This window comes from Lactuca serriola, chromosome 2, assembly GCF_051521515.1.
Source record: "Lactuca serriola cultivar US96UC23 chromosome 2, Lser_US96UC23_V15, whole genome shotgun sequence".
In the NCBI taxonomy this organism is placed as follows: Eukaryota; Viridiplantae; Streptophyta; class Magnoliopsida; order Asterales; family Asteraceae; genus Lactuca; species Lactuca serriola.
In genome coordinates, this window is record NC_136409.1 from 148,749,353 (window position 1) to 148,777,164 (window position 27,812).

At 36.1% G+C, this 27,812-nt stretch overlaps 3 protein-coding genes and 1 pseudogene across 4 annotated transcripts; 2 read left to right on the top strand and 2 right to left on the bottom strand.

Annotated features, from left to right (window-relative positions):
* Positions 1–302: 302 nt before the first annotated feature.
* Positions 303–2,754, bottom strand: LOC145086969 (alpha 1,4-glycosyltransferase family protein). The gene is made up of 5 exons (XM_079024846.1): positions 1,418–2,754; positions 1,185–1,334; positions 964–1,098; positions 679–873; positions 303–594 (listed from the first exon to the last, which is right to left on the bottom strand). Exons 1-5 carry the CDS (start codon positions 2,644–2,646, stop codon positions 408–410), a joined length of 1,896 nt encoding a protein of 631 aa, XP_078880972.1. The 5' UTR covers positions 2,647–2,754; the 3' UTR covers positions 303–407.
* A 1,130-nt stretch (positions 2,755–3,884) lies between these two features.
* On the bottom strand, positions 3,885–7,023 carry LOC145086970 (uncharacterized). Its single transcript, XM_079024847.1, has 5 exons — positions 6,942–7,023; positions 6,551–6,606; positions 6,026–6,320; positions 5,750–5,866; positions 3,885–5,643 (listed from the first exon to the last, which is right to left on the bottom strand). Exons 3-5 carry the CDS (start codon positions 6,302–6,304, stop codon positions 4,069–4,071), a joined length of 1,971 nt encoding a protein of 656 aa, XP_078880973.1. The 5' UTR covers positions 6,305–6,320; positions 6,551–6,606; positions 6,942–7,023; the 3' UTR covers positions 3,885–4,068.
* Positions 7,024–17,871: 10,848 nt separating this feature from the next.
* On the top strand, positions 17,872–21,784 carry LOC145086971 (DCD (Development and Cell Death) domain protein). Its single transcript, XM_079024848.1, has 4 exons — positions 17,872–18,036; positions 19,504–19,796; positions 19,990–20,106; positions 20,177–21,784. Exons 2-4 carry the CDS (start codon positions 19,518–19,520, stop codon positions 21,503–21,505), a joined length of 1,725 nt encoding a protein of 574 aa, XP_078880974.1. The 5' UTR covers positions 17,872–18,036; positions 19,504–19,517; the 3' UTR covers positions 21,506–21,784.
* Positions 21,785–24,567: 2,783 nt separating this feature from the next.
* LOC145090490 (uncharacterized) lies at positions 24,568–26,417 on the top strand (annotated as a pseudogene). Its single transcript, XR_013701611.1, has 2 exons — positions 24,568–24,894; positions 25,505–26,417. The product of XR_013701611.1 is annotated as an uncharacterized LOC145090490 (transcript).
* Positions 26,418–27,812: the final 1,395 nt, after the last annotated feature.

Sequence of the window (27,812 nt, forward strand, 5' to 3'; positions counted from 1 at the left end):
AATGGAAGTCAGAGAGGAAGTAAGAACGATTGAAAATAAAATTCTAAGAACGCTTCTACAGTTTCAGGATGATTTTGTTTGCTTGATTGCAAAATGGTAAAAACGTTTCATGTATTTATACGCCTAAATAGCTTAACAATATTCACCACAAGTCTACAAAAGCTAGGAATTGTACTAAGTTCGTTTGGAAATGTGGTCTTTCAAGTTTCAACAGTTTTACAATGAATTTACTCTTATACAAGATTCCAAGAAACTTTAAATCATTATACAATCTTCTTTAGTAGTTTATAAAACAGTGTTCATTTGGGAAAGAAAAAAAATACAATCATACAATTATAAGCTCTTCTAACAAAAATAATTTACACTCTGTGAATCCCCATCTACATATATAATAAGGGATTCTAAATTTACAACACATCAGAGCAATGAATACAGTGTTGATTGATAAGCCTAGCTACAAGGCTTTCAGGATCTGGAACTAAAGAATGTGTTAAACTGTTCCACAAATGAAATGCAAATGACTCATTAACAATCTTTTTATACAAACCATCTTCATCAAATCTTTCAACATCTGTTGTAGGTGCTCTGAAATATCTATTTCATAAACCAAAAAATAACAAGTATCAAACTGCATGTAAAATGAAGAAATATAATAAGTAAACACACAAACATACATACCTTGTAATATTGTTACGACTTATAGGGAAGAAAGCTGAATATGGTTGAAGATTCAGTTCCTTTTGATTCTTGACACGATTTTCTTCATGAAGAAACTTAGTTCTTACTCTGCTTAAAAGATCAGCTCCATTCCACCTTAAGCTGGTTTCATCATAACTTTCATAGAACTCCTTCAAACACTCCATTATAAACGGACTGTATACAATAATTTCAAAAACATTATCATGCAAATATAAAAAGTTAAAAACAAAAATAAACATTCAGTCAATTGTGACATTTTGTTACCTGTGTTTTTTAAATGCCATCACTGCTCCATTTAAGTGACTTTCTGATGAATCATCTTCAAAGCCCACTGTATTGGATAGAGAATGAAGTGGTTTAAGGACTTTAATGTCAGAATCAAGATAGATCCCACCATATCTGATAACAACAAAGAAAAAGAAAATCCATTAATGGTAATGAAGAAGAACTAAAAAGAAACAATTGGAGACATGAAAGTTGCTTACTTGTAAAGGGCAGCAAGGCGGATGAGTTCACTGTAATGAGTAGGATAAAACTTTGTCTTTCTCCATTCAAACCAAACAGAGGCGAATTCGTGTGTTGGTGTATCTTTCAGCAACTCATCCAGATTTGGCATTGCAACAGCAACCTTGAAACTATAAAAGAATTGAGATGTATAAGTAGAAAAGAGAGAGATCAGAAAATGTGTTTTAAATGGATATTTGAACTGAGAAGTTACCCGTCTTTTACAAAGCTATCAAAGAAATTGAGCTCTAATGTTTCAGAAAAGAAGACAACACAAGCATCTTGATGGTGAAAGAGCAGGCTTTCGAGGCTTCTTTGGTGTCGAACACTGAACATCCATGGTGGAGAATTCCATACCATGAATACTCTCATTGAGCACTTTCCTTTTCTAAAGAATGCATCCATGAAGTTTGAGAAAGATAGACGAGGATTCAAACCGGGAAAGTAACCCCATCTCTTCCCATCTGCATAGATTTGACCAGAAAATTCAGATTGTGTTTTGCTATCGCCATTGTCATCCAATGTTCTCCTCTCTGCAATCTTCATTTCAGCCTTGCTAGCTTCATGGACACTTTCAACCTTCGAATTCCCTCCTTTCGTTTCTTCTGATAGTCCGTTGGTTCCCTTGGATTTTGTATCTGGATTGTCTGGGTTTTTACTGGTGAAAGGTACCTTCTTGAATTCATGAATGATGCGTTTTTGAATCAGTTTATCACCTTTGGTGAGACCTGTAATTCCAGCCCCATCAGGATCTTGTAAAAATGGATTGTTTAAAGGATTCAACAACTCCAGATTTGATTTGAACATCCGATCTCGCCTTAAGAAATCGCTCTTCTTTTCAAACCAATCTCCCCAACCTTCCCTTAATGGCGAAACCCTATGCCCCACTGTCAACAGAAGTGCATCCTCGATCCCCTTCACTTCCGCTACTTTCCTCCTCACATTATCATCCAAAGCAACATCGTCCGAACTAAATGCCAGATTAATGCTGGTTGTACTACTATCCCAATTCGAATCGAAACTAGCATAATCTTCCCACTGATCGATCGACCTCTTATCAAAAGAGCGTCGAATCACACCCTGAACGTGATCGAAGTAGTATTTTGAAACCCTAGACTGATCATTTTCATCCTCGTCAGCATCTAGATTTCTGAGAATGTCCTCCTCATCCTGAACCCTAGAATCTGGATCTTCCTGTACGCCATCGTCTAGCTCGTCGATCCGGTCGTCGGAGGAGTTCCTATCATTAGGGTCGGCTTCTTCGAGGAGGGGATCGAAAGTTAGTTCGTTGGAGTTATGGTGTCGGGAATGATGGGAATGGCGATCGGTGCTGAGGCGATTGTAGAGAATAGAAACGGAGAGAAGTAGGAGGAAGGCTGCGATGAAGGCGCAGACATGGGTGCCGTAGCGGGGCCGCCGCCGTGATCGGAGTTTTCTCAACATTTTCTTAAGACGGCGGTGGACCGTGACATTGTCTGAATTTCCGTTAAAAGCTTCGTTTATCTCGTGTTTGATAATATGCCTTACAATTCTTTATCGTACTAAAATTGTTTATGCATGCCTTTTGAATATCTCATGACAATGAGTCAATAAATTTACAAAAGTATTTTGCATAAAACAAAGATAAACAAAAAAATATATGTATATAGAAGCCATGGTTTAATTAAAAAAAGTATATTGAAGCCATGGTTTAATTTTGTAATTGAGAAGAATGAGGATTGGCATGGAGTAGTGTCGGCATAGCAATTATCTTATGTAAAATCGTTTGATAATCAAAAACCAAGTTACTCATGATGACAATTGAAATAGCTAACAAAGATAATAAAAAGAAGATTATACTAGGACTTTTGATAAGTAAGTTGATCATTTGATGAGGTGCAAAAGAAAACTTTTTATCTGATTTTGGTTGGATCCGATTCGAAAACGGTTTAGCTCAAGAAAAGGTCATATAGAAACTATTAGAATAAAATGTCATTTCATCCGATTTTGGTTGATCATATATTTTTTGCTTTATATTGTTAGCATCTGTCATCCGTTTAATTGTTAGTATTTATGTTCATTACCGTATCTACTCAACAATCTTCATTCTTATTTATAACTTCAAAGCTTAAATATATATTTTTTTTCTTTAGTTACTCTAATATATATTTTTTTTCTTTAGTTACTCTATATTGTTTTTTTTTTTTTCTCAACTTGTGTGGTGACGTTTTTATATACATGATTTTCATGCGACATGAGCCTTCTTATCACCTTCTCCCTTTTGCTGGTTGTGTAGGAGACCATTCAAACGCATTATTATCTTTATTCTTTTTATTTATTTTCTTTATTTTTATTTTATGCATTATTATCTTTATTCTTTTTATTTATTTTCTTTATTTTTATTTTATGTTGAATGTCATCGATGGAAACATCCCCTCTTGGTAGAGTCTTGCATGAGTCCTAACCTTCCTCTTACCCTATTCATACGGTAATCGGGTTTTTTTTTAGTTTAGGGATTTAACATGATCATGTTCTAGATGTTCTGACGTAAATTGGGAGTGTAAAGTTGAAATTAGCTACGAATAAAGTATCAAAAAGTTCGTTGGTCAATTGTATTAAAAAAATTGCCCCGATGTAAACAAAACAAATAGATAAATATTACCCTCCTAAGTCATAAGTCATTTAGCAAAAACAACTTGATGTTACACATGTTCAAAATGAGGAAACTTTAAACGATTAGCTACCATATAGCTAAAACAACTTGACGTTACAAAAATTTTGTTCTAAACATAAGACCTAAGTGGGTTACTTTACATTTCTTGTCAACACAATAAAGTATGAAAAACACATCAACCTTTTAAAGTTCCCTCATGTCACAATGAAAGATCACTCATCGATCCAACCACACATCTTGTGCTCATATTTAGACAAAACTACCCACGCCATGTCATCAAAACCCCATATCTCTTCATGTTTTTCCGGATCTACTGCATTTCCATTTTGTTCAACTTGCAAACAACTTTCAATATTATCTTTCTGACCTTCAATCTTTTTCACACTTTCGCATGCTTTTCTTAAAGAGGAATCGTCTTTCAAAGGTACATTTTCATCATTAGAAACATTCGACTCTTTTTTAACAAAAACTGGTCTAACAAGTCTCCTGCGCTTACAACACATCCCCACATCCGAATCTGTCCCTGATGTGTTATTTTCTTTAAATTCATCATCAAGATTCTTCTTGTTTGTTCTCTTGCGACGTTTAAAATCCACAACCCTTGTTTCCTCAACTATATCTATTCCTTCACACTCTACCTTCACATCGGATTCCTTCTTTACAACCTCATAATCTACATTCTTATCATCTTGTTCAAAAGTTGATTCTTTTTCTTCTCTTACAACTTTCTCCAACATTGTAGATGCATCTAGCTCACTTTTTTCATCACTTTCATGTTCTTGTTTATGGATTAGTGGTTTTGGAGCCGAAATTAAGCGATCAAAAACACTAGCTTTACGCACATATTTTTTGCTTCTAGGTTTTCTAAAATGTGGTGGAATTGTTTCACTTGGATAAATTGAAGGATCACAAGATGTTAAATTCAGAAACTTGTGTTCATATGAGTTTTCGATATTGTTAGCTTCAAAAGGATTTTGAAAATGCTTGGATGCTTCAGAAACAGGGATAAAATCTGAAAGATTTTGGTTGACATTTTCAAAGTCAAATTCTTCATCAGAACAAAGTTTTATCCCAAAATCTTCCTCTCTTGGTTCAAATGGTGGTGTTCTTGGCTCATATTTAGGGTTTTGACAAACATCAGTAGTGAGAGTGACCCCTTTAGGGTGATTGGTCAACCTTCTTTGTTGACTTTCTACTGTTGGAAAAAACCATCCATCAACAATCTTTTGAGTTCCTTTGTTAGGGGTAATACCAAGGTTATTCAGTGCTGAATGATTTTGACTGAAATCATTAAGAACATGATATTCATCATGTACTCTATTGTAATCCCTAAAATATTTGTTTTTGTAGGCAATACCATCTTCCAAAATGTTTTCATTCCCATTATTTATATCACACTGAAAATGCAAACTTTCATCACTCACTCTTCTTAATCCCCTTAATGAATGATCAAGGCGTCTATCTAACTTCCTATAATCACGATAATCAAAATCATCGATTTCCTTCATACAATTTGTTAAGAACACCTCTTTGTTATCTTTTTGTGCTCTTTTCTTCATAAGAGTCTTATAGCCCTGATCATCTATTTCTTTAACTTCATCAATTTCAAAACCATGGCCATCTTCTTCTTCTATAAATTTCATCCTCTCTCTAACCTTTTTCCTATTATCTCCATATCTTGTGTCTCTCTTTCCTGAGTTATCATCATATCTCAAGCAAGTTCTGGGAGGGTAAGGGTTGTTTTTAGATATTCTTTTGGAACGGAATAATGCCATAAGTTTATATACCTGAAAAGTTTTATATCAAAAAGGATACACAAGATATGATAACATTTCTAGAATATATGTATATGAGTGAAAGAACATTACAATATGTAAGGGTAAAGAGACCTACCTGATCCTTGGACAAACCAAATTTGAACTTCTTCCATGAGAAGTAATTATCTCTAATAGCATCCTTGAATTCATGTTCATATAGTGGATAGCAATTCCATACAGAAGTAAAGGGAACCTGCATAATAATTGGCATCTACAAAATCAATGGCTTTATATTACTTTATTCACACCCTTATCCTTAACATAAAAGTCTTCTTTATATATAAAATACTGAATACATAAACCATGAAAATCATAATTAATTGTTAGCAGTGTAGAAAGTAGAAACCAGTACCTGAGCAGGAAAGCATTTTTGTGATGATCTAAATGCATGGGGTTCAATGTCGATTTCACCATTAGAGGTAGCACGAAATACACCATGTAATTGCCTCTTTTCAAACTCAAAAAGGAATAGAAACATTCCTTTTTTCACATGCAACACAAAATCAGACTGAGCTAAAGGTAGCCCAAATAACTTACGTTGGAAACACTCTTTCTTTGTTCCTGAATTTGACATGAATATTGCACCATAGCCAGGAAGCTCTCCTGGAACAATGTTACTTCTATACCCCATATCCTCAGTGAACTTCCTAAACATACAAAAATAGAAACAAAAGGCATGTAAAGTTTGTAAAATAGTAGTGCCTAATCAGATGATACTTAGAGTAAAGAATCATAATCAGAGAATGAGTTGATTAAAGCAAGATTCAGAGAATTTTACATTAATCGTAATGATTTTATACATAAAGAATCGGTTAATCAGAATTGAAACGAAGTTCTATGAAACCCCAAAAACAGTTCAAGTCAGTGCGATAATCACCTTACATGAACGTCCAAACACCAGAAGGAGTAATAAGCAACTTCGAACTTCAGTGGCTGAAGAAAAAAAGAATCTAAGTTCAGTATCGTACATTAGAATCGGACTCACAGTAAGAATTTTAGTAATCATCAACTAGGGTTAACCAGACTAAGACGTTATAATAATCAAACATGATAATCATGTCATAAGTTATGATAATTAAAAAAATATTTACAAAATATATAGCAAACGAAGACGGAAAATTTTTGAGAACAAATAAATCGAAAATCAAGCCATGTTCAGACTGAAACAGGAAAACAGTTATCTCGATCTTCAATCGGAGAAAGAATGCAATGTAAACACAAAAAAATGACGATTCGATCAATAAATGAAGAAGAATTAGGGTTTTGACCGATGAAAATACGAGACGCTGCCGTGATTTGGTGCTCGAGTTTACGAAGATTGTGGAAACTGTATCGTCGGCACCCTTTAATATACGTGGCGGGAGAGGAGATGACGCGATGGAATCGAATTTCAGTCAATTTAAGTATTAAAGGGAGACTGACCCACAACAAAAAGTTAAAACGAAAAAAAAAAAAAAAGACAATGATATTTGTATTTTTGAGAAATGAATAAAAAACAACTCAAAGAATTTCATAAGACTAACCGGAAAAAAAAAAATTGTCAAAAAAATCATTCTTAAGTTATTTGTGTTAAAAATATTTAAAAATCATTTTCATGGCAAAAGAAAAGAAAACGAGATTATAGTTTTGACCTAGCAAAAATGTTATAGTTTTTAAAGGGTTTTAAAATTATCATCTGCAAAATACTTTAATACCATCTTAAAACTCATTTTTATTTTCCTTTTTAAATAGACGAGCCTATTTTGTAGCCCATTTTGCAGCCAATAAGGATTTCTTACAATTTTTCATTATCTCGTTTGGTGATATCTCACGTGAACCGGTCACAACTTTTCATTGTCTCATAAGATTAAGGGTAAACATTTTGATCTTTGGATCATATCGGACCGTGAACCGGATCTGGACCAGCCTCAACGGCTCTAGTCCAAGGTTCATCAATTTCTGTAAAATCGGTCCAATCCAAAATACTCACCCCTAAAATCATAATAGATAAACTAACATTTTGTAGGCTTCGACGAGTTGTACCATATACACTCCGATCTGATAACGATACTGAGTATACAGAAGGTGTCTTCAAGGAATTTTGTGCTCAGAAAGAAAATTGCTAAATATTAGACAATCAGGAAAACACCACAGCAAAATGGGGTCGCATAGATGTTGAATCGCATATTGAGAGAGAGATCAATGTGTATGTGATCATATGTTGGTTTGGGCATAGAATGGTAGGCAGAGTCAGTTGCTACAACTTACTACATTATCAATCGGTCTCCTCATGTGTCTCTAGATGGATGTATACCCTATAAGGTATGGTCAGTGTAACATGCAGATTATGAGAAGCTCATAATCTTCGGGTGCACAACCTATTACCATGTTAGTGAGGGAAAACTTGAGGCAAGAGTCAATAAGGCAATTTTCTTTGGATATGCATCAGGTGTGAAAGGCTACCATCTTTGGTGTTTGGGAGATTCCAAGTTTATAATTAGTAGAGATGTTACCTTTGACGAGAACTCAAATGTAGCTTCTTCGAAAGCTACGATGTCAAATGGTGATGACATTGAGACGGTTAAGCATCAGGTAGTTGATATAGAACCTAAAGGATAACAAGGTTCTAGTCATGTTCACGAGGAAGAACATGGTGGTTTTCATGATGATATTAAACATGAGACGATTCAGCAATAAATGTACACGAACCAAAGAAACAAGAGCTCGAGGACAATTTAGTCTCTACTAGGCCGAGGCAAGCATATAAGAAATTTCATAAGTTGTGGTCTGATCAACCCTTGAAGCACTACGGGCAAGCAAATTTGGTTGAGTATGCACTCTCGATGGAGGAGGATGAGTCGATATCCTTCAAGGAAGCTATTCAAAATGGCAATAACGAGAGTTAGTTGGCTACAATGGAAGAAAGGATGGAGTCTCTTTAGAAGAACCAAACTTGGGAGGTGGTCTCATTGTACACAGGGAAGAAAGCTATTAGTTGTAAGTGGGTATACAAGAAAAAATAGGATCCTTCCGAACTCGGTGATATAAGGTATGAGGTAAGACTAGTAGCAAAAGGGTATGCACAAAAGTAGGGAGTAGACTATAATGATATATTTTCTCCGGTAGTGAAACACACTTCCATCTGGGTGTTGTTGAGTATTGTTGCTCAGGTGATTTGGAGTTGGAACAACTCGATGTAAAAATTGTTTTCTTGCATGGAGAAATGGACGAGAAAATTTATATGCATCGGCTTGAGGGATTCAAGGTTCTTGATAAGGAAAGTCAAGTATGTCGCTTGAGGAAATCACTATATGGATTGAAGCAATCTCCTTGACAGTGGAACAAGCGATTTGACTATTTCATGTTGAAGCATGGGTTCTCCAAAAGTTTGTATGATTGTTGTGTTTACATGCGGAAGCTTCATGGAGGTGATTAATATTTATCTTCTTTTGTATGTGGATGACATGCTTATTGCTTCGAAGAGCAAGGTGGAGACAAATAGACTAAAATCTCAACATGGTAAAGCGTTTGAGATGAAGAACATGGGAATTGCCAAGAGAATATTGGGTATGGAGATTAAAAAAAGGAGGTCGAACCATCAATTGTTCTTGAGCCATAAAGGCTACATTGAGAAGGTTATTGCGAGGTTCGGGATGCAAGATGTCAAGTCAGTGTTGAATCCATTGGCACCACATTTTAAGCTCTCTAATAGACAATCTCCCACTATAGCAAAAGATAAGACATTTATGGAGTGTGTGCCTTATGCCAGTGCAGTCGACAGTTTGATGTATGGCATGGTGTGTACACATCCAGATATTTCTCAGGCGGTCAGTGTGGTGAGTAGGTTCATGGAGAACCCGGGGAAGGCACATTAGGAAGTTGTGAAATGGGTCTTGAGGTATTTGAAAGGAACCACTGATATTGGTTTATGCTTTGGTGGAAATACATGTCGAATTATTGGATTTTTGGACTCAGATCATGTTGGTGATCTGGATAGATGTCGATCTATAGTTGGTTATGTGTTTAATGGTTCTCAAGTTAGTTGGTGATCGATACGACAAGCAACATTGACACTTTCTACTATAGATGATGAGTACATGGCTATAACAGAGGGTGTAAAAGGAAGCACCGTGGTTGTGGGGTTTTTTATATGATTTAAGGTTTGAGCAAGATTGTGTAGACTTGTGGTGTGATAGTCAAAGTGCAATTCACTTAGCTAATAATCAAGTTTATCATGCATGTACCAAACATATAAATGTCATATATCATTTTGTGTAGGATGTCATATAGGATGGTGATATATCTTTTATGAAGGTGCATACAGATTAGAACCCGATAAACATGTTAACCAAGGTGGTATCATGTGACAAGTTTAAGCATTGCTTGAAGTTGCTTAATATTTATCAGTGTTGATTGCCCTTAAGGCCAATGACCTTATAGGGCGGTGTCAGGGTGAGGTGGAGTTATTGTTGGATTAGTGTTTAAGTTCATAACTATTTTGGTATGTACTTGACCAGATGGTGCATGGTCCTTTTGGGTTGCCTTCACCAAAGCAACTTGATAGGATGAATTATGGAGAGAAAGGATTAAATATGATTTATTAATATATTATGAGAATAATATATTAAATGAGAAATCATATTGTGTGATTAATATTAGTCAATAATTAATTGGTAATTAGTTTTGTGACTAAAAGAGATTAATTAAACTTTAGGGGACTGGAATTGTAATTATAGGATGATTGCAATTTGGGCCATGGATTGCCTTGTATTAAGGAGTGGACGAATTCTATGGGGAAACCCATATGGAAATCGTCCAAGGCCTTAAGAAAAGGGATCCATGGGTTGCTTAGGGCTTAAGCATCCAAATTAGGGTTTCCTTGTTAGATTACCATAATAGCCTCCTATATATATAGACCCCTTAAGGACCAAAAACGTGGCCAAGCTTTATTCTAGGGTTTCACACGTTTTTGGGCAACCTCCATCCTCTCTCCTCTTCATCCTCTTGTTATGGTGTTTGTGAACCATTAGAGGAGTGACATTTGTGACTCTAAGTTTTCTAAAGTCAATACAAGCCAATAACGGCGGAAACGTTCTGGGGCGGAGGATGTCATGTAATTTATCACAACAATGCAAAGTAGTAAACAACCAACAACATCATCCATTGCATTAATAGTATAATTTTAAGTACATGTGAATTCTTTCATAGTATAGATCTACATAATGAATATTCAAAATAAAAGACGAGTCTTGACTGCTCTGTCTTCACAAAACCTAGTCGTCGTACCTGTCTATTTGTGACCTGAGAATACAAGTTAGTTTGAAAGCGAGTATCAACAATAAAGCTGGTGAGTTCATAAGTATTTATGTGACTTTGATTTGTAAAACTGTAAAGAAAGACCTGTAAATGTTTGAAGGAAAGTTTGTATCAATGAACATGTTTGTAAGTAGTTGTAAACATTTGAAAACCCTAGAAAATCTCATATTTCCTACTAGTATAAAAAGTAGCCTTCTACCAAGACCCGACTACTTTGAACGTTTACTTTTAGAAATCCAATATTTGTCCATAAGTGGGTGGTAGTTTAAAAGTCCCCCAAAACTGAAATGCAATAGTATTTTTCATGCCTAAAATAGTAGATTTATGTATGTATAAAATCACTAAGGCATTTGATAACCCCGTAAATCAACGTGTTTTTAATACTCCATGTGAGTTTTATAACCATACTAATGACCCAAACTGCCTGTAACAACGTTCTTCAGGCGTTGGAATGTTATGACGTTCGTCACCCCAGACCTGCCGGTCTAACTGTAGCTAACAGTTTAGGTGCGGGATTGTCAATCTCGTATAGATCTATACACAAGTATCACGCTTTCCTCCAAGAGATTATGGTTTATAATACAGGACTTGAAATGCATACTTGAGAGTACGTGAAGCTAAATGTCTCACAGATCTTAGTATTAAATAGATTTACATATGAAAGTCCATTTGTTTTTGTATATGAAAGTATTTTCTTGACATAGTACTTGTAGTATGTAAAATTTCATGAATATCTAGTAAACTATCTATGTATTTGTATCTTTTGTGATGTGTTTGTATTTCATATAGTCTGTAATGTATTAGTATAGACTCATGAATGAACTGACTCTTGTATGACTCCTTGTACTTGGAATAGTAAGTAGTATCTCCTAACTATACCTATTATATGTAACATCCCGAAATATCAAGAGTAGAGTAGAAGGGCTAAAAGAGTAATTTGGGAAAGAGTGACTCGGCGAGTCCATGGGTGGACTCGGCGAGTAGAGTCGCAACTGGGTCACGTGTTAAGTAGCCGACTCGGCAAGTCAGTAAGATGGACTCAGCGAGTAGGCGCTGAGTGGAGAAAACCCTAATTCTCGGGGTTGAGCCCTATATAAAGAACATAACAGCCCACTCTCAGCCTTTTTATTCATCCTCAAGTCCAGTATCCCTTAGCCTTCGTGTGTGAGTGATCATATCTCATTTGGGAGCTTGAAGGAGGTGTTTGTTAAAGGAATTTTGGGAGTTTGAAGGCTTGGGGCAAGGGGCTTTGCTTGGATTCGAGTTTCATTGCAGTTGGGGCGTTCCTTGGAGGTAATATCTCATTCTTGGGCTGTTGTTATGTTGTTTCTTCATTTTGGGGTTTGTGGGAACTTGTCTTTGGATGTAATTGGAGTCTAGAGGTTAGATCTGAGGTTGCTACCTCAGATCTGGAATGGAGAAGGATCAAAGAGCATGAAAGTCCCTGTGTTGGAGTGTTTTGTGGAGCCATCATGTCCCAAACCCTAGCCCAATGTGCAAATGGCCTAGATCTCTATGGATTCACGTAAAGTTTGCCACTTTACGTGATGGATGAGTTGTAGGAGGCTAGATCTATGTCTTGGAGCAATTGCATGGCCTGGAATGCTTCTGAATGGATTCAAATCGGTGGTACTCGGCGAGTCACATGGGTGTACTCGACGAGTTGCTTGAAGATGAACTGGGACTCGGCGAGTTGGAAGAACAACTCGGCGAGTTGGATGAAGATGGCCTGGAACTCGGCGAGTTGTATGAACAACTCGGCGAGTAGGTTGAAGATAGCCTTAGACTCGGCGAGTCTGTTCTTGGGCTCGATGAGTCTTGTCGAAGAGTTCCAATATTTGCTGGTCGGGTCGGGAATCGGTGAGTCAAGGGATGACTCGGTGAGTTTTGTGCGAGTGGGCTCGGAGTTGTTGAGCTCGACGAGTCTCGGGGTGACTCGGCGAGTTAGGTCGCGGATTGAGGGAAGTTCTGAGTATGGGGACTCGACGAGTCATCGGGTTGACTCGGCGAGTAGAGTCAGTCAGGGGTTGACTTTGACCTTGTCTTGGACCAAGAGTGGACCAGTGGTTTCCAGGGGCATTTTGGTAATTGTTGATTATTGTTTCGAGTTCAGTGCATTGGTAGTTTTCCAGCGGTGGAGATCGTATCAGGGATCGGAGCAGCTTGGGTTATCTGCTCAGTCGGCAGTTTCGAGGTGAGTTATCCTCACTATATCAATAGGGTTTAAGGCACCAAGGCCGACCCTTTATCGGATGGAAATCCGGGTAGTTGTCTGTTGTTATGATATTGCGGGATATGGGTCGAAAGACATTATGATATGGGCCGGAAGGCATTATATGTAGAGGGCCGGAAGGCATTATATGTTGTGGGCCGGAAGGCATTGTGATGTGGACCGGAAGGTCATGGCCTGGAAAGGCGTATGTGCGTAATTAGTATGTTGGCTGAGTCGTAGGGTGATGTTATGCTAGTGATCGGCTAGGTCGGTATCCTGGTTACGGTGATCATATGCTATGTGATCTGTTTGATCGATTTGCTGACTGTGAACTGTTATATGATTATATGTTATGTGCACACGGTTGCTTGGACTGGAGTTTGATCCGATATGCCTGGCTGTTCTATGTTCTGTATGCTTTTTATGTTATGGGCCGGAAGGCAATATGTTATGGGCCGGAAGGCAATATGTTAGGGGCCGGAAGGCAATACGATTTGGACCGGAAGGTCGTGGTCTGGAAGGGCGTATGTGTGGTTGGTATTTTGGGGATATCTCACTAAGCTTTCGGGCTTACAGTTGTGGTTTCATGTTTTTCAGGTTCTTCAGGAGGCTGTGGCAAGGCGAAGGCGTGATCGTGCCGCTCCTCATGATTTCATAGTATTGTGATTCTGGGAAACGTTAAATGTTTTGTATTGAAAACCTTTTTGTAAAGAATTAATGGAATCGAGATGTTTTTGAAAAAGTTAAAATTGGTTGTATTTTTCGGTCGTTACAAGTTACTAGTATTGTATGTGTATAACCGAGTATGCCTTTGCTACTCAAAGGTATTGAACCAACTGATGGAACTTATATAACTATACATATATAAGCATGCATTTGACAATATAAAAGTATAAAAGAAGTTTTGTAACACCTTTGAAAAGTTGAATAACTAAGAAATAATGACTTGAAAGCAGTTTGTTTGATAAGAACAGTTTTAAGTATAAGAAAACTTTTATTTGAAACACGATTCTAACAGCGTTTGAAAGGAAACATAAAGTATGTAAGACAGTTTGATAAAGAGTTTTAACATGTAAAAACGTTTGAGAAAGTCCTTTGAAGTAATATGTTTGGTGAAACAGCTAAACGTGTAGTAAATCCATTTGTATACTAGTCATAAATCGCATAAGATTGATTAAATAATAATATCGAATACATAGAAAAGGATAGATATTTTCACACGATAATAACCGGGTGTTTACTTGTATTCCCCCCCCCCCTTTAAAAGTATTTAAAAAGCATTTAAAATGTATTTAAAGTGTGTTTGTAGGGTATGAACTCACTTGATAGATTGAAGAAAGCGAGACGAAAACCGAGCAGAACTTCTACTCGAGAAAGCAGATTTCTCGGGATTTTTGGGAATCTCGGGAGCGTAAAACTTCCTTCCGAACTTTGGATATGAAAACCGGGACTTTGGGATGGCTCCGAGGGTTTAAACGCAAAGCTTCGGCGCGAGAAATGGAGGAAATGAGCAAAAATGGTCGACACACTCGCATCCTATTTATAGGGTGCTAAAAGAGGGATTACGCTGGGCGTAAATTCGGAGTACGTTGGGCGTACTTCGGTTACGTTGGGCGTTCGCATGAATCATGGCTTACCGCATCCTCGGATGGAGCATTGGAGCGATGTGGACGAACCGAGGCCTAGCACCCGAGTACGCTGGGCGTAAATCGTCTTAGTGTGTGTGCCTCAAACTTATAAAATTTGTAACTTTTGCATACGATCTCCGTTTTTGACGTTCTTTATATGCACGCGTAGGTGAGAATGTACTATATAACTCTCGTTTAGACTTCGTTGGTAAATTTTGACTTTATTTTTAATTATATATTTTTAATAGGCCGGGACACGAAAAGTCTGTTTAAAATCCATAACTTCTTCATCCGATGTCCGTTTCTGTCAGACTTTTTACCGTTGTGCTACCATTGACGAGATCTTCGATTCTCGATTAGGTTGTGTCGACCACAAATCACTCGATCACTGTTTCGAGTTTTTAGCTGTCTACTGCCACTTCGGAACTTAGAAAAATCATAACTTCCTCATGCGAAGTCAGATTTAGGCGTTCTTTTTATGCATGCTCACGGTTTAACGTAATCTACGACTTTCGTTTAGACACCTAAGGCTAATAATTATTGTAGTGAAACTTCGCGTTTTACGTTTACAAGTTTTGCCGGTTTTTACACAAATCTTCGGTTGGTCATAACTTATTCGTTATAACTCGGAGTCGAGTGATCTGGATATCCCTGAAAACCTTGAAACGATATCTATCATTTAGACAACCTAGTTGAGACTTTTTGAACATTTTATTTTCCAAGATATTTTATTAACTTAAAACGGGTTACCAGGTTCGACTGGGATTCGTTATATTGGCTAGAAATTTCAGGTTGTCACAGCTTGATCTCAAATGAGGGTATGTAGGACACCATGGTCAAATGGTTCATCTAGGTTGAGTTTTACATTTCAAGATTGTGTAATTTCTTCTTTGGTGTATCGTCCAAAACTTAAGGTCTATCAAATGTTGTTCAAGGTGGAGAATTTTTAGTGGTCAACCTAAGTGGTCTATCTAGTAAGATCGAGACAACTCTAGCGAGTTTGGGACGACTCTAGTAAGCTTGAAATAGCTCTAGTAACTTAAGTTTATGGACCAACTATTTTGGACCAAGTTAATAGGACAATGTATCCTTGTTATGTAATATTTAGTGAAGAAAGTTAGGGTTAGTGTGTTAGAAAAACATTACGTATGTTGTAGAGGGAAAAGCGAGGTCAATCTCTTAACCTAATACAAAAATGACTATCTCTTCTAGTGTGGATGTAAGCAATCGTGTTGAACCACGTAAATTTCTTGTTTGTTTCCTATTTACTTTCATTGCTTGGTTGTTCTCATTGTTTGCTTTTGGGTCCAAAAGCCAAGAACGGGAATCTCAAATATAGAAGGTTAGTTGTTGTTTTTCTTTTGATTTATGCATTGTTTTTGTTTGAACAACATTTTCTACCGATATTCACCTAAATACCATATTATGTAATCAATATCATAATATAACAATATTTTCTTAAGAAAATACAAGGGGCCATCTTTTTTAAAAGAATATGAATTTTATGAAGATCACTAACAATTTCTCAAATAAAGTTGTTTAAAAAAAAATCCTCTAATGCGTCTAAATTTTATGTTGATTTTTTTATATGGAGCATATTTGAAAATTGCTTATTTTGATATTTTTTTATCCGGTACATTTTTGACCAACGTAGTTTAAAATTTCGAAGATGACAAGAAAGAAGTGTGAATACTTATATATTTAATGGTGTTGTTTTTGTGGTTTCATGTGTACATTCCAAATTCTAAATTTCTTAGATAGCTATAGAAAAAATTCCATAAGTTATTTTTGTAGAATATCATCAGTTAATTTATCTAGTCACGTGGGAGTTGCATGCTAAGGATGTGCAATACATGGTATGAAAGAATGACCTATCGACTGTGACGATACTTCATATCAATAACAAAGTTATTAGAAAAAAAAGTCTTGTTGACAACTAAGTGATCATCAAATCAATAAAATGAAATTCAAGCACAAAAGAAAAACCAAGAAGCAATTTTTAAGAACATAATCTTGAACTATATAGACTTGATCTCAACGAGTTGAAGGTTATATTGAACTTGGAAATTGATTTCACAAAGTTTGGATTGAGTTCCAAACCCTAACTCGATCTAAGAGTAGAGATGAAGTAGTTTTCTATCTTGCAATGCTTCAATGGTGAAAACATAGATTTAATTCATTAGATAACACTCTGAGCCGACATTAATCTCCTTAGATATGAAGAAATAACCATCGAGAGCTTCCTCTTCCCTCTTTTATCGTTAATCGGTTAACGAGGACAACGATAAGCTTATTCAACCCGTTTAAGAGTTTTGACAACTAAAATCTCATCCTAAGTTTATTCTTTCAACTAAGTTGCTAGTTGACCTATATACTTGGTTAACACCTCATATGTTATAAACTAACCCCGTATCCATATAATTCTTGTCATCTTGGTCCGTATATTAAGTTAATACTAATTAACATAGGTTTGGCTAATTGTTAGTAAAACAAAAACCGAGTGATGTAATTTGAATATATTTATTGTATTCAAAGACATTGTTTTTTTTTTTTTTTTTGGATTTCATACTTTTGTAATCATTCCAGACATGTCCATTGAAGTCTAACTACCGAGAAACAAACACCTATTACATATTTGAAATGAAAACCCTATCCATTTAGGACAAGTTCTTTGGATTCCATACAAAGGCTCTTGTTTCATACTATTGTTTTTTCAAATTTAATCATATGATAAATGTAACGAAGATGTGCAAGCTAGAAAAAACTAAATCCTACATAAGAATCTCTTATGCATTTAAATCATGTTGGTTGTTGTTGAGAGAAGCTAAAATGATATTCCAGAATATAATGGGTACCATATTTCAGATTTTTTTTAAATAGAAGACCCTTAAACGGGTGAGTACAAATCAAATCGCGGATCCAAAATAACATATTTCTTATTCAATGGTTAAGTTTTGTAAGATGCAAAAGATGGGTTATTTTGTGTAAAGTGATAAATTATTGAATATCCTTGTTATATCCTAATTGATGGGCGAGTATATCATTAACTTTTTGTTTGTTTTGTCTTTTTCCTCATTTCTACATCAAACGGATTCACTCATTTACATTCGATCCCATCGTTTCGCCCCTTCTCCCTTCACGTATTTAAGGGTGCAGACGATACGGTTTCCATAATTTTCGTAAACTCAAGCACGAACTTCTGGCAGCGTCTCCGCCTTTTTTTCATCGGTGAAAACCCTAATTCTCTTACTTATTTGTTGATCGAATCATCAGTGTCGTATTTACATTGTATTCCATTTCCGATTGAAGACCGAGATTTGAGTTTTTTAGGTTTAAATCTGCATGATGGCTTGATTTTCGACTTATCTTTTCATATTTCCATCTTTCGTCATTTGCTATATGCTTAGTTAAAATCCTAGCTGACGATTACTAGATTTCTGTCTGTGCGTCGGGTTCTAATAGGTTTTTATGATACCGAGCTTAATTTTCCCCGCTTCACCCGGTATTATCTCTTCCTTTTCTGTCAATGGTTGCTCATTTGCCTTTGAAGTTGCTTATTACTACCTCGGTTCGTAGATTGATTTGTTATTTAATAAGTACATTTTCTCTTCTTTTATTTGCGACATGAACTATTTTTAGTGTTTGATCGAAATCTGTCCTAATTATGATTTCTGATTCTTTGTATTCAAGATCATTACGATTATTGTATAATTATCTAGCTCCTGCTTTAATTAACCCATTGTCTGATTTTGATCATTTATGTCCAAGTATTACTTTGATAAGGCACATAGAAACACCTCTAAGATGTCTTGAAAACCTGTACAAATTATGCAAACCTGTCGACCATTTCAATTTCTTAGAGGGTGTTTGGATGTGCATTTTCTGAGTATTGTCAATTATGACATGAATAATCAGTATAACTAGCTGATTGATTGTGACTAGGGCTTGTTATATAGTTTAACATATATTATTAGTATTCAGTTTCATACAACTACATTACATTGGTATCAAATTCAAGTTATCTGGACCTTAATGATACAAAAATGTAAACCAATATCTGCAATGCATTTCCCAAACACTTAAACATGGTTGCTCTTACATCTTATCACTATAGTCACTTTAGACGCACATACATGAAAGAACAAAAAACAAACCATTTAAAGAAATCATTCAAAAAAGAGTTGTTAGTATTTTCTTGAACAAATCAACATAGAAAATGTTGCATGTTTATGAGACAGAGGGAGCATTTGTTTTGTAACTAGTTGTATATATGACTTATGCATTACCATGGTACTTCTTATGCTCCTGAACAAATGCTTCACATATGTGCAAGGCACAAAATCACAGTATGATTTGGTTGCCTATTGATGATCATTTAGATTGACTTTGATTGAGATTATTCCTTTAGCTTTTGTATGACATGGTAAGTACACATATCTCAAACTGTTGGCTATGATAGATTAGAAAACGAATTAAATGTTCATGTTTAATCTGGAAACCAGTATCTGGGTTGACACTTGTATGTGGCCCTACTTTTGTTACTCCTATATACAGAAACATAATTAACCACACACATGTCTATTTGACTATTTGTGTTTTCTAGATTCAAGAACTTGGTTTTTTGGAACCTTTTCCTAGTTTTCTACACCACTACTTAACATGCCATGGTGTTCCCATTTTTGAATATCTTGGCAGTTTGCAGAGGATAAATGGGGTATAAAGGTAAAACTGATCCAGGAGATGTTCCAAGCTATGGTGCAATATTTATGTCAAATGCTGGAACAAAGAAAGAGTGTTTTCAACGTAAGTTGCTTGGGCTACCTTTAGCTCAATCTAATTTTGTGTTGAATGTGAAAAAAGGAATGATTCTGTTTCTTTTTGAGTTTGAGAGGAGGCAACTTCATGGTGTATTTCGTGCTACTTCTAATGGTGAAATCGACATTGAACCTAATGCTTTCAAATCATCAGGAAAAAGCTTTCCTGCTCAGGTATGTGTTTCCATTTCATTATTTGTATATGATTGTATGCTCTAAACAAGGCTCACAATTCGAATGCCACATGTTGATGTCATGTAAAGTTTAAATCTTTTGTTATGCAAGCATTCAAGAATCACAAAGGCTCTAACAATTATGATTCTTTATCTCTTATTTTTACTTCCACTAGATTTTATTTATTATGCAGGTTCGTTTTGCCCCTGTCTGGAAATGCAATCCTCTTTCTGAACATGAGTTCAAAGTTGCTATTAAAGAAAATTACTTCTCATGGAAGAAGTTCAATTTTGGGTTATCAAAAGATCAGGTATCTTTTATGCTCACATATTAATATATTCTAGAAATGTCTTCATATGCTTAATTTTCAAAATTTTCAGGTATATAAACTTGTAACTCTATTCCACTCCAAAAGAATCCCTAAAAAGCCCTCAGAGGGAGATGCTAGAAGATTTGGTGATTATAGGAATACCATTAGAGATAGGGTTAGAGAAGATGAAGTTAAAGAAATAGATGATCAGGGCTATAAGTATAATAGGATACAAGATGAATATAATGTTATAAATAGTTTTGATCGAGGGTATTTTGGTCATAATGAAAGAGAAGAAAGAACATTGACTGAACAACACCCGCAGTATGAACCAAGAGGGACAGATTATGATGAAGATTTTGGTTTTGGGGATGTTAATGTTACTTCTTTATCTCACATTAACCAAAATAATTCCGATTTTATCCCTATTCCTCAAGTATCATCAGAGCAATTTCAACACCCTTTTAACATTGGAAACACATATGCATCTTGTCTTCCTTATTTGACATCTGGTGATCCTTCAGTGATTACATTACATACCCCTTATAACCCTGAAGTTCCTGATTTTTGTCACAGACCTTATTATGATCCTGAAGTCCCTGAATTTTGCCATAAACCTTCCTATTTTACCCCTGGGAATCCTGTTGATATTGATAACCCTCCTCCATTTTATCCAGATTTTAAAAGTGAAACAGTTCCTTATCAATATCACGAGTCAGAAAAGAAAGGTTCAGATGTTGGATTTTTGAGAAGCCAAAAAAAGATGCGTAAAGTTAGTGTTTTTGATCGATTAACTAAAGCTCCAGAAGTAGTTTTTAATGAAGAAGAACATGAAAGAGATGAAAAAGATGATGAGCTGGATGCATCTGTTAACAAAGTGATGAAAATGTTGGAGAAGATTGTGAGTAGCCCAATAAAGAGAAGTGGAAAAAGACAATCGAGTTTCAAACATCATGATGATGATGATGATGATGATAACATAAGACCCAAAAAGATTGTAGATTATGATCTTCTTCCAAATACAAAAAAATCTATACAATTTGAAGAAGGTGATGATGAATCAGTTTTTGAAGAAACAAGAGTTGTGGATTTTAAACGTCGCAAGAAAATAAACAAAAATCTTGATGATGAATCCAAAAAATCTTGTAGCAAACGTAAGAAGTTGGTTAGGCCAGTTTTTGTTGAAAAAGAGTCATCAAACACAAATACACCTTTGAAAGATGATTGCTGTTTAAGAAAAATAGTAGGTGAAAAAAGAAAAAAAGCAGTTGAAAGCTCGGCGAAAGAAAATGGGAATGATGAAAAATGTGAAGTGTTGGAAGGGAAAGTTGGTGTTGATGACATGGCAGGAGGTGATTCGTTGAAAGATGAGAAGAAGTGTGGTTGGATTGAGGGTTGATATGCATGTAAACACTTGTCATTTGAGCAGAAGAAAAAAAAAGTTAACACATTTTTGGGTGTCTGATGCTGATTTCATTTTTGTATAGTTGTAAGTATTTGGTGATGTCTTGTTGTGGATGAGTTGGTGGTAGGCTGTGTTGTGTCTCATGTTTACATGATTATTGGTATTTGGTTTTAGTTTTTGAGTTAGAACTTGTTTTTAGGGACAAAGTAAAGTATGTTGAAATTTTATTATTTTGGGTTTGGATTCAGTAAAGTCCAAGCTAAATCAGGAAAATTCATGTTATATTTTTCTATATATAAGCATATATCATATTTTGCAAAGTGTGTTGAAAATAAAAATGCGTTTATCTCAAAATAAAGTAGAAAGAATGTTGTGAAAGAAGACTAATGTACAAGTATTGATACTAAACTAGACAAAGTATGTTTTACTTTTTTCGTGACATGAGTTTACCAAAACTAAACAGTAAGTAACGTCGTGTTATTTTTAAACTAAGGGCACATAAAAACTTTGATTATCTTTTTCCCTCTAAAACGCAGAACCCATGGCATGCTCTGTTCCACCTCTTTCTCTATTGGTTGTTGCCCTTCGTTGTATGCACCACAATTGACCACAAATACAAAAAACCGTGAAACGCCGGGGTGATGTGCACGAAGGTTTTTTGTGGCCACTTAAACCATGACCGGTTTCGTGGTCAGTATACTAGTCATATTTAGTTTCTCTTTACGGTTTAATCATTTCTAATTTTTCCAATAAAGCTATACCATATATATATTTTTTTTTTACAAATCAATATTTTAAAGTATATCAAAAGTTCCATCGGTGCTTTAGGCTTGTGGTTTATTTTTTTAATATATGGAGTTCTTTTGACTCAACCGATGAAACCTTCGCGATACGGACAGAGCAAAGGCTGACCAAGGCAACACACATTGGTATTTTGATGGTGTTGTTGAGGAGCTTTAGCTATCGTGGAATAAGAGTCATCAAGAAACACCACCATCACCTATTCCTCTAGCTTGTCACAATCATTACCAAGTGACACGTGCACTTGCACTAACAGTGGCACCGACACCGACACTAACATTGTTAGAGTTGTGGGTAGCATTAGTGGGGCTGGTCTGCAACTCGAGAACATAGCCTATTTACTAGAGATCCTTGATGCCGATTCTAAGTTGCCCAACAAGCATCTTTTCATTTACATGAAGAATGACCTATCTTCTCGATTCTGTTATGTTACTAGCATCACACAACATCGATCCCCGCTCCCTTCTTTTCAAGAGACTTCGTCTATGCTTTTGTTGGAATAACCTCTCTCTCGTCAACCCAATCTCCATCACAATTGACTTATGATGACAAGACGTGACAAAACCTGACACGACACGACAACCCAACATGAAATTAGCGGGTTTGGATAAGAGATTTTAACACGTTTAATTAAACGGGTTGACACGACGCGATATTGAAAGTAAATGGGTTGGGTTAGGATCAAGATTTTCAACTCGAAGATGACTCGAATATGACCTGTTTAATTTTATATAGCATTTTTATAAGTTTTATATTTCTATAAATATATTATATATTATAGACTTGTACTCAAGAAATGTTGGGAAACTTAGGGTTTGTTGTAGAGATCTGGATACCAACTTGGATCGTGATATCACTTTCCAAACTAATATTTCTACACTATGCTTAAGTTACAAGAAATTCGTCCTAGGATAATCCAAGTAGACACTTACGTTTCTAGGCACAAAAGACGTAAACCAATATGCTATAGGATTCTGTGAAAGTCTGATAAAAACGAGAGCTTAAGATCGTCCCTCTTCTGTAGAGGAAGAGTTGTTTATATATTAAACACGATTAGTGTTTCATTAGGGTTGGGCCGTCATTAGTTGTTTTGGAAGCAAGTAATGTTAATCCAGATTTAATGAGGATTTAGGGTTATCAAAAACTAACGAGTTTCGTTAGTTTTACCATAGTCACCCTCAAAAAATTGGAATTTTCATTATGTTCCCATATGTAAAATTCGGTGAGGTTTTGGGGCGCTGCCCCAAACCCCACGGGGCTCTGCCCCTTGACTCCGCCAAAGGGGCGCTGCCCCCGGACCCTCGACTAGTCGTCGAATCGGCTTCTGATTCGATCTTATACATGTGTGCACTCCGCACAACCCCGTACATATATTAGAGTACAAATCATGAAGCCTCTTAGCTCACATGTTAGTTCTAGTTACTTAAAATGACATGGTGACACTAAAATCACCAACAAGAAATTAAATTAAAGTTAAAATTTGGAATGGGAGAAGATAAATCAAATTAGGAGAAACGAAAAGTCTAAAAGTTCTTCAAGCTTTCAAAGTGACTTATCTCACTCCTCATCACCATCTATCCTCTTTGTTCCCAACTCCAACTCTTTACATTTTATCTACTAAACTTACAATGAATTTTGTCATTCCACTTCTCAACTATAGCATTTCACTTTTTTCTTTTCGCCTCCTCGTCTCCTACTTTCCAACTTTTTAAAAATGTTTCAACCCGATATGACACAACATATTTACAAGGTCTAAACATTAATCGGAAACCCGATACGAAAGTAAACGGGTTGACACGGCATGACACGCTAATTAAACAAGTAATGTCTTGACCCAACACGACACAACATGTTTTTCAAAGTATATTTTTCACAGTGGCGAAACCAAGAACTTTTAATATTAGTGGCACAAAAAAAATTCTGATATTTATCTATGTTGGACCTAATAGTAGTTACACAATAATTTTTGTAGTTGCACAATACTACAAAAAGAAAAAATATTTACTCTTTGTATACGAAATCAACTAGTGGCGTGGGACTCCTCGGGACACCTGCCCGTTCCACCATTGGTTTTTCATAATTACCTTTGAAATCATCATTTTTTTTATTTAAAATCATCTTTTATTTAAAGGATAAAATCAACATTTAATGTAGATTGATGGGTATTTTTAATAACTAGAAGAATCCAAATTCTATAAAGCCTTATGCTGATTTGATTTTATCTTCAAAAATATTCAAATTGCTTAGCGATTTAACTAACGTTCAAATACTCCAAACCCCAACAGAGTCGGCCAATAAATAGCAAATCATTTCGCCGCCATGAAAATTCAAATGGGTCAATCTCAATCCAACCCATTAACAGTGGGTTGAAAATCCGTTTCATTAAATGGATCAACTGAACCCGATTCAACAGAACAACTCCTTCCCCGCTCATTTCTCTGTTTATCACTTTATTCTCATTTAATTCTGCCATATTCCTTTTCTCCGGCGTACTATTTCCGATTCTCCGGCAAAATCCTTCGCTTAATGGCACAGGGACGAAGCTAATTTCCGGCAGAGGTCCTCTATTAGGTTCATTCAAGGTAACTTTTTTTCTATCCGTAGAATTCCAACGCCCAATTTCGTATGAAGCATTAATATGGTTATTTTGGTACGTTCATGCAATTGTTAGATCCTTAATTCATGTCTCCCCAATGATTAATATCTTCCTCTTTTTTTTTCATGATACGAACACCAGAAATTGCTTCACAGGTTATAGTTGTTGTGTAATCTTTGTTATTCTGAGCATTTTGATCAAACGTTAGTGGATTTGCGCTTAAATTCTCTCATTCTTAATCAGTAAATGAGATATGACTCGCAAAATCATCATTGCACAAAAGAATGCTACCCAAACTATTGCAAAAATAAGAAAAATTAGGTTAATGTCATAGAATTATATAATGCACTCCTCCTTGGTGTATCTCTTTTTGAAGTAAAAATTTAAGCAAAATAATCAAAACCTGTAAGGTCAAAATTAAAGCTTGGATGTTCTTCTTGTGATTTTGACACATGATGAACTCTTTAAGGGAAAAAAGTGCCACTCATCCCCCCTTCATTTCTCTGTTTACCCCACTTTATATTTTATTTTCCTATAATTTCATATGTAGTATGGTAATATTGTTATGTTCATCCATATCCTTCAACTAATTTCAGACAAATGACAAAAATGCCCCCACGAATCGCTCAAATCCGTCTTGTGAGCTCACACCCGCAAGTCTACGCGCCATGCGATGACTCATACGCGTTGGTAGACGCGCTACTAGCCGACCGCAAAAAATTAATAAACCACCGCCCAACAATTTGCATGGAAATCGGTTGCGGTAGTGGCTACATCATCACAAGCCTTGCCCTTATACTTAAATCCGAATCAAACTCCCACTCCCCTCATTTTTTCGCAACCGACGTCAATCCTCACGCCACAAACGTGACACGCGAAACCCTCGAAGCACACGGGGTCCACGCGGAGATCTTGACAACCAACATCACCTCCGGGCTTGAGAAACGCCTGGCGGGGATGGTGGATGTCATGGTGGTTAACCCGCCATACATGCCGACGCCCGAGGAAGAGGTGGGAGGCGGCGGGTTGTCGGCAGCGTGGGCGGGCGGTGAAAATGGGAGAAGTGTGATTGATAGGATTTTGCCGGTGGCGGATAATTTGTTGTCGGATAGAGGGTGGTTGTATATGTTGTTTCTTGCGGCGAATGATCCGTTGCAGATTTGTCTTGAAATGAGGGATAAAGGTTATGGTGCGAAGATTGTGGTTCAAAGGTCAACGGAGGAAGAGACTCTTCATGTGATTAAGTTTTGGCGGGAGTTTGATGGTCAGTTGGAGGGAAATGAAGCGGGGTCCACGCCGAAATCGGCTCCGCAAAGGGGGTGGGATTTTATATTTTCGCAGATTTCGCGATTATCATTTCGGGAGACAAAGTAGTGGAAAGTGAGATAGCAAAATTTATCTGTTTCAATGGAACAATCTGATGTTTGAATTGAATAATTGCATGAATTTTTTGATTAAATGAAGCATTTTTTAGTTGCTAACGAGTTATAAAAGACACTATATGCTTAATATTTGAAGAGTTTTTGTGTTTGCTTCTACCATTTCAGTTGAATTATGGTCTGTTTGTTATTATATAATAACATTGTAGTGTGTGGAGTAAATTTAATAATAATCTTGTCATTTCTGTATATGAAAAATAGAGTTCTTTTTGCTCTTGTGGTCCAATAGAGACGACAAGAAACATAATCGAATCGCATATCTAAAAAGAATGCATTGTTCAAGTTGAAAAGAAGGGGAAAATTGGATGAATTCATTGATCTTCTGTCTAAACATTAAAGCACTGAATGCAATCCTTAAATATACAGAACGAATACATCACAGAGAAGGCTAACTATACTGACAATAAGAAAAGACAAAAATGCCCTTAACTCACTAACTTATTTCACCCCCCCCCCTCAATCTGGAGGGTATGAAAATAACCCCAGATTGTGAACAACTTCTTGATGATGTGGACCCGACAATGACTTTGTAAACATATCAGCTAACTGTTTTCTAGTAGGACCATGAGCTAGTGAAATTAAACCCGATTGAAGTTTTTCGCGAACAAAGTGACAGTCAATTTCGATATGTTTGGTACGCTCATGGAAAACATGATTTTTTGCAATGTAGATGGAAGCAAGGTTATCGCACTTTAATGGAATTGGTGTGATATTTGGTACTTGTAGTTCATCAAATAAACGACATAGCCAAGCTAATTCTGAGCATACTCTTCACATAGATCTATATTCAACTTCAGCTGAAGATAGAAAGATTGTTTGTTGCTTCTTGGACTTCCATGCGATAGGATTACCTCCAAACAAGATGAAATAACCACTTACCGATCGTCTTGTTAATGGACATGCTGCCCAGTCAGCATCACAGAAAGCTTCAACTTTATAATCTTGTTCATTGTTAAAGAGTAAACCTTGGTGTATCGTGCCTTTAAGATATTTGAGCACATGAAGAGCAGCTTGATAATGATCCTCAATTGGTGTTTGATTGAATTGACTTAAAAACTGAACCGTGAAGGATAAATCTGGTTTAGTGTGTAACAAAAAATTCAGTTTTCCAACCAATTGTCTATACATAAAAGAATCTTCTAATATAGTACTTTTAGAATTAAAAAGAGATTGTTTTGATTGTAATGGTGCTGAAACATGTTTAGCATCTGTTAGAGAGTATGTTGCTAAGAGTTCTCTTATGTATTTTTGTTGATGGATCACCATTCCATTGCTTATGTCATTGAACTCCAATCCTAAGAAAAAGCTCAGCTTTCCTAAATCTTTGATTTTGAAAGTGGAATCCAGAAATGACTTGAGTTGTTGGATTTCTTCATTATCATCACCAGTGACTAAGATGTCATCAACATAAATAGCAACAATGACAATCTTGTCATTTTGGTTCTTAATGAACAATGAATGGTCA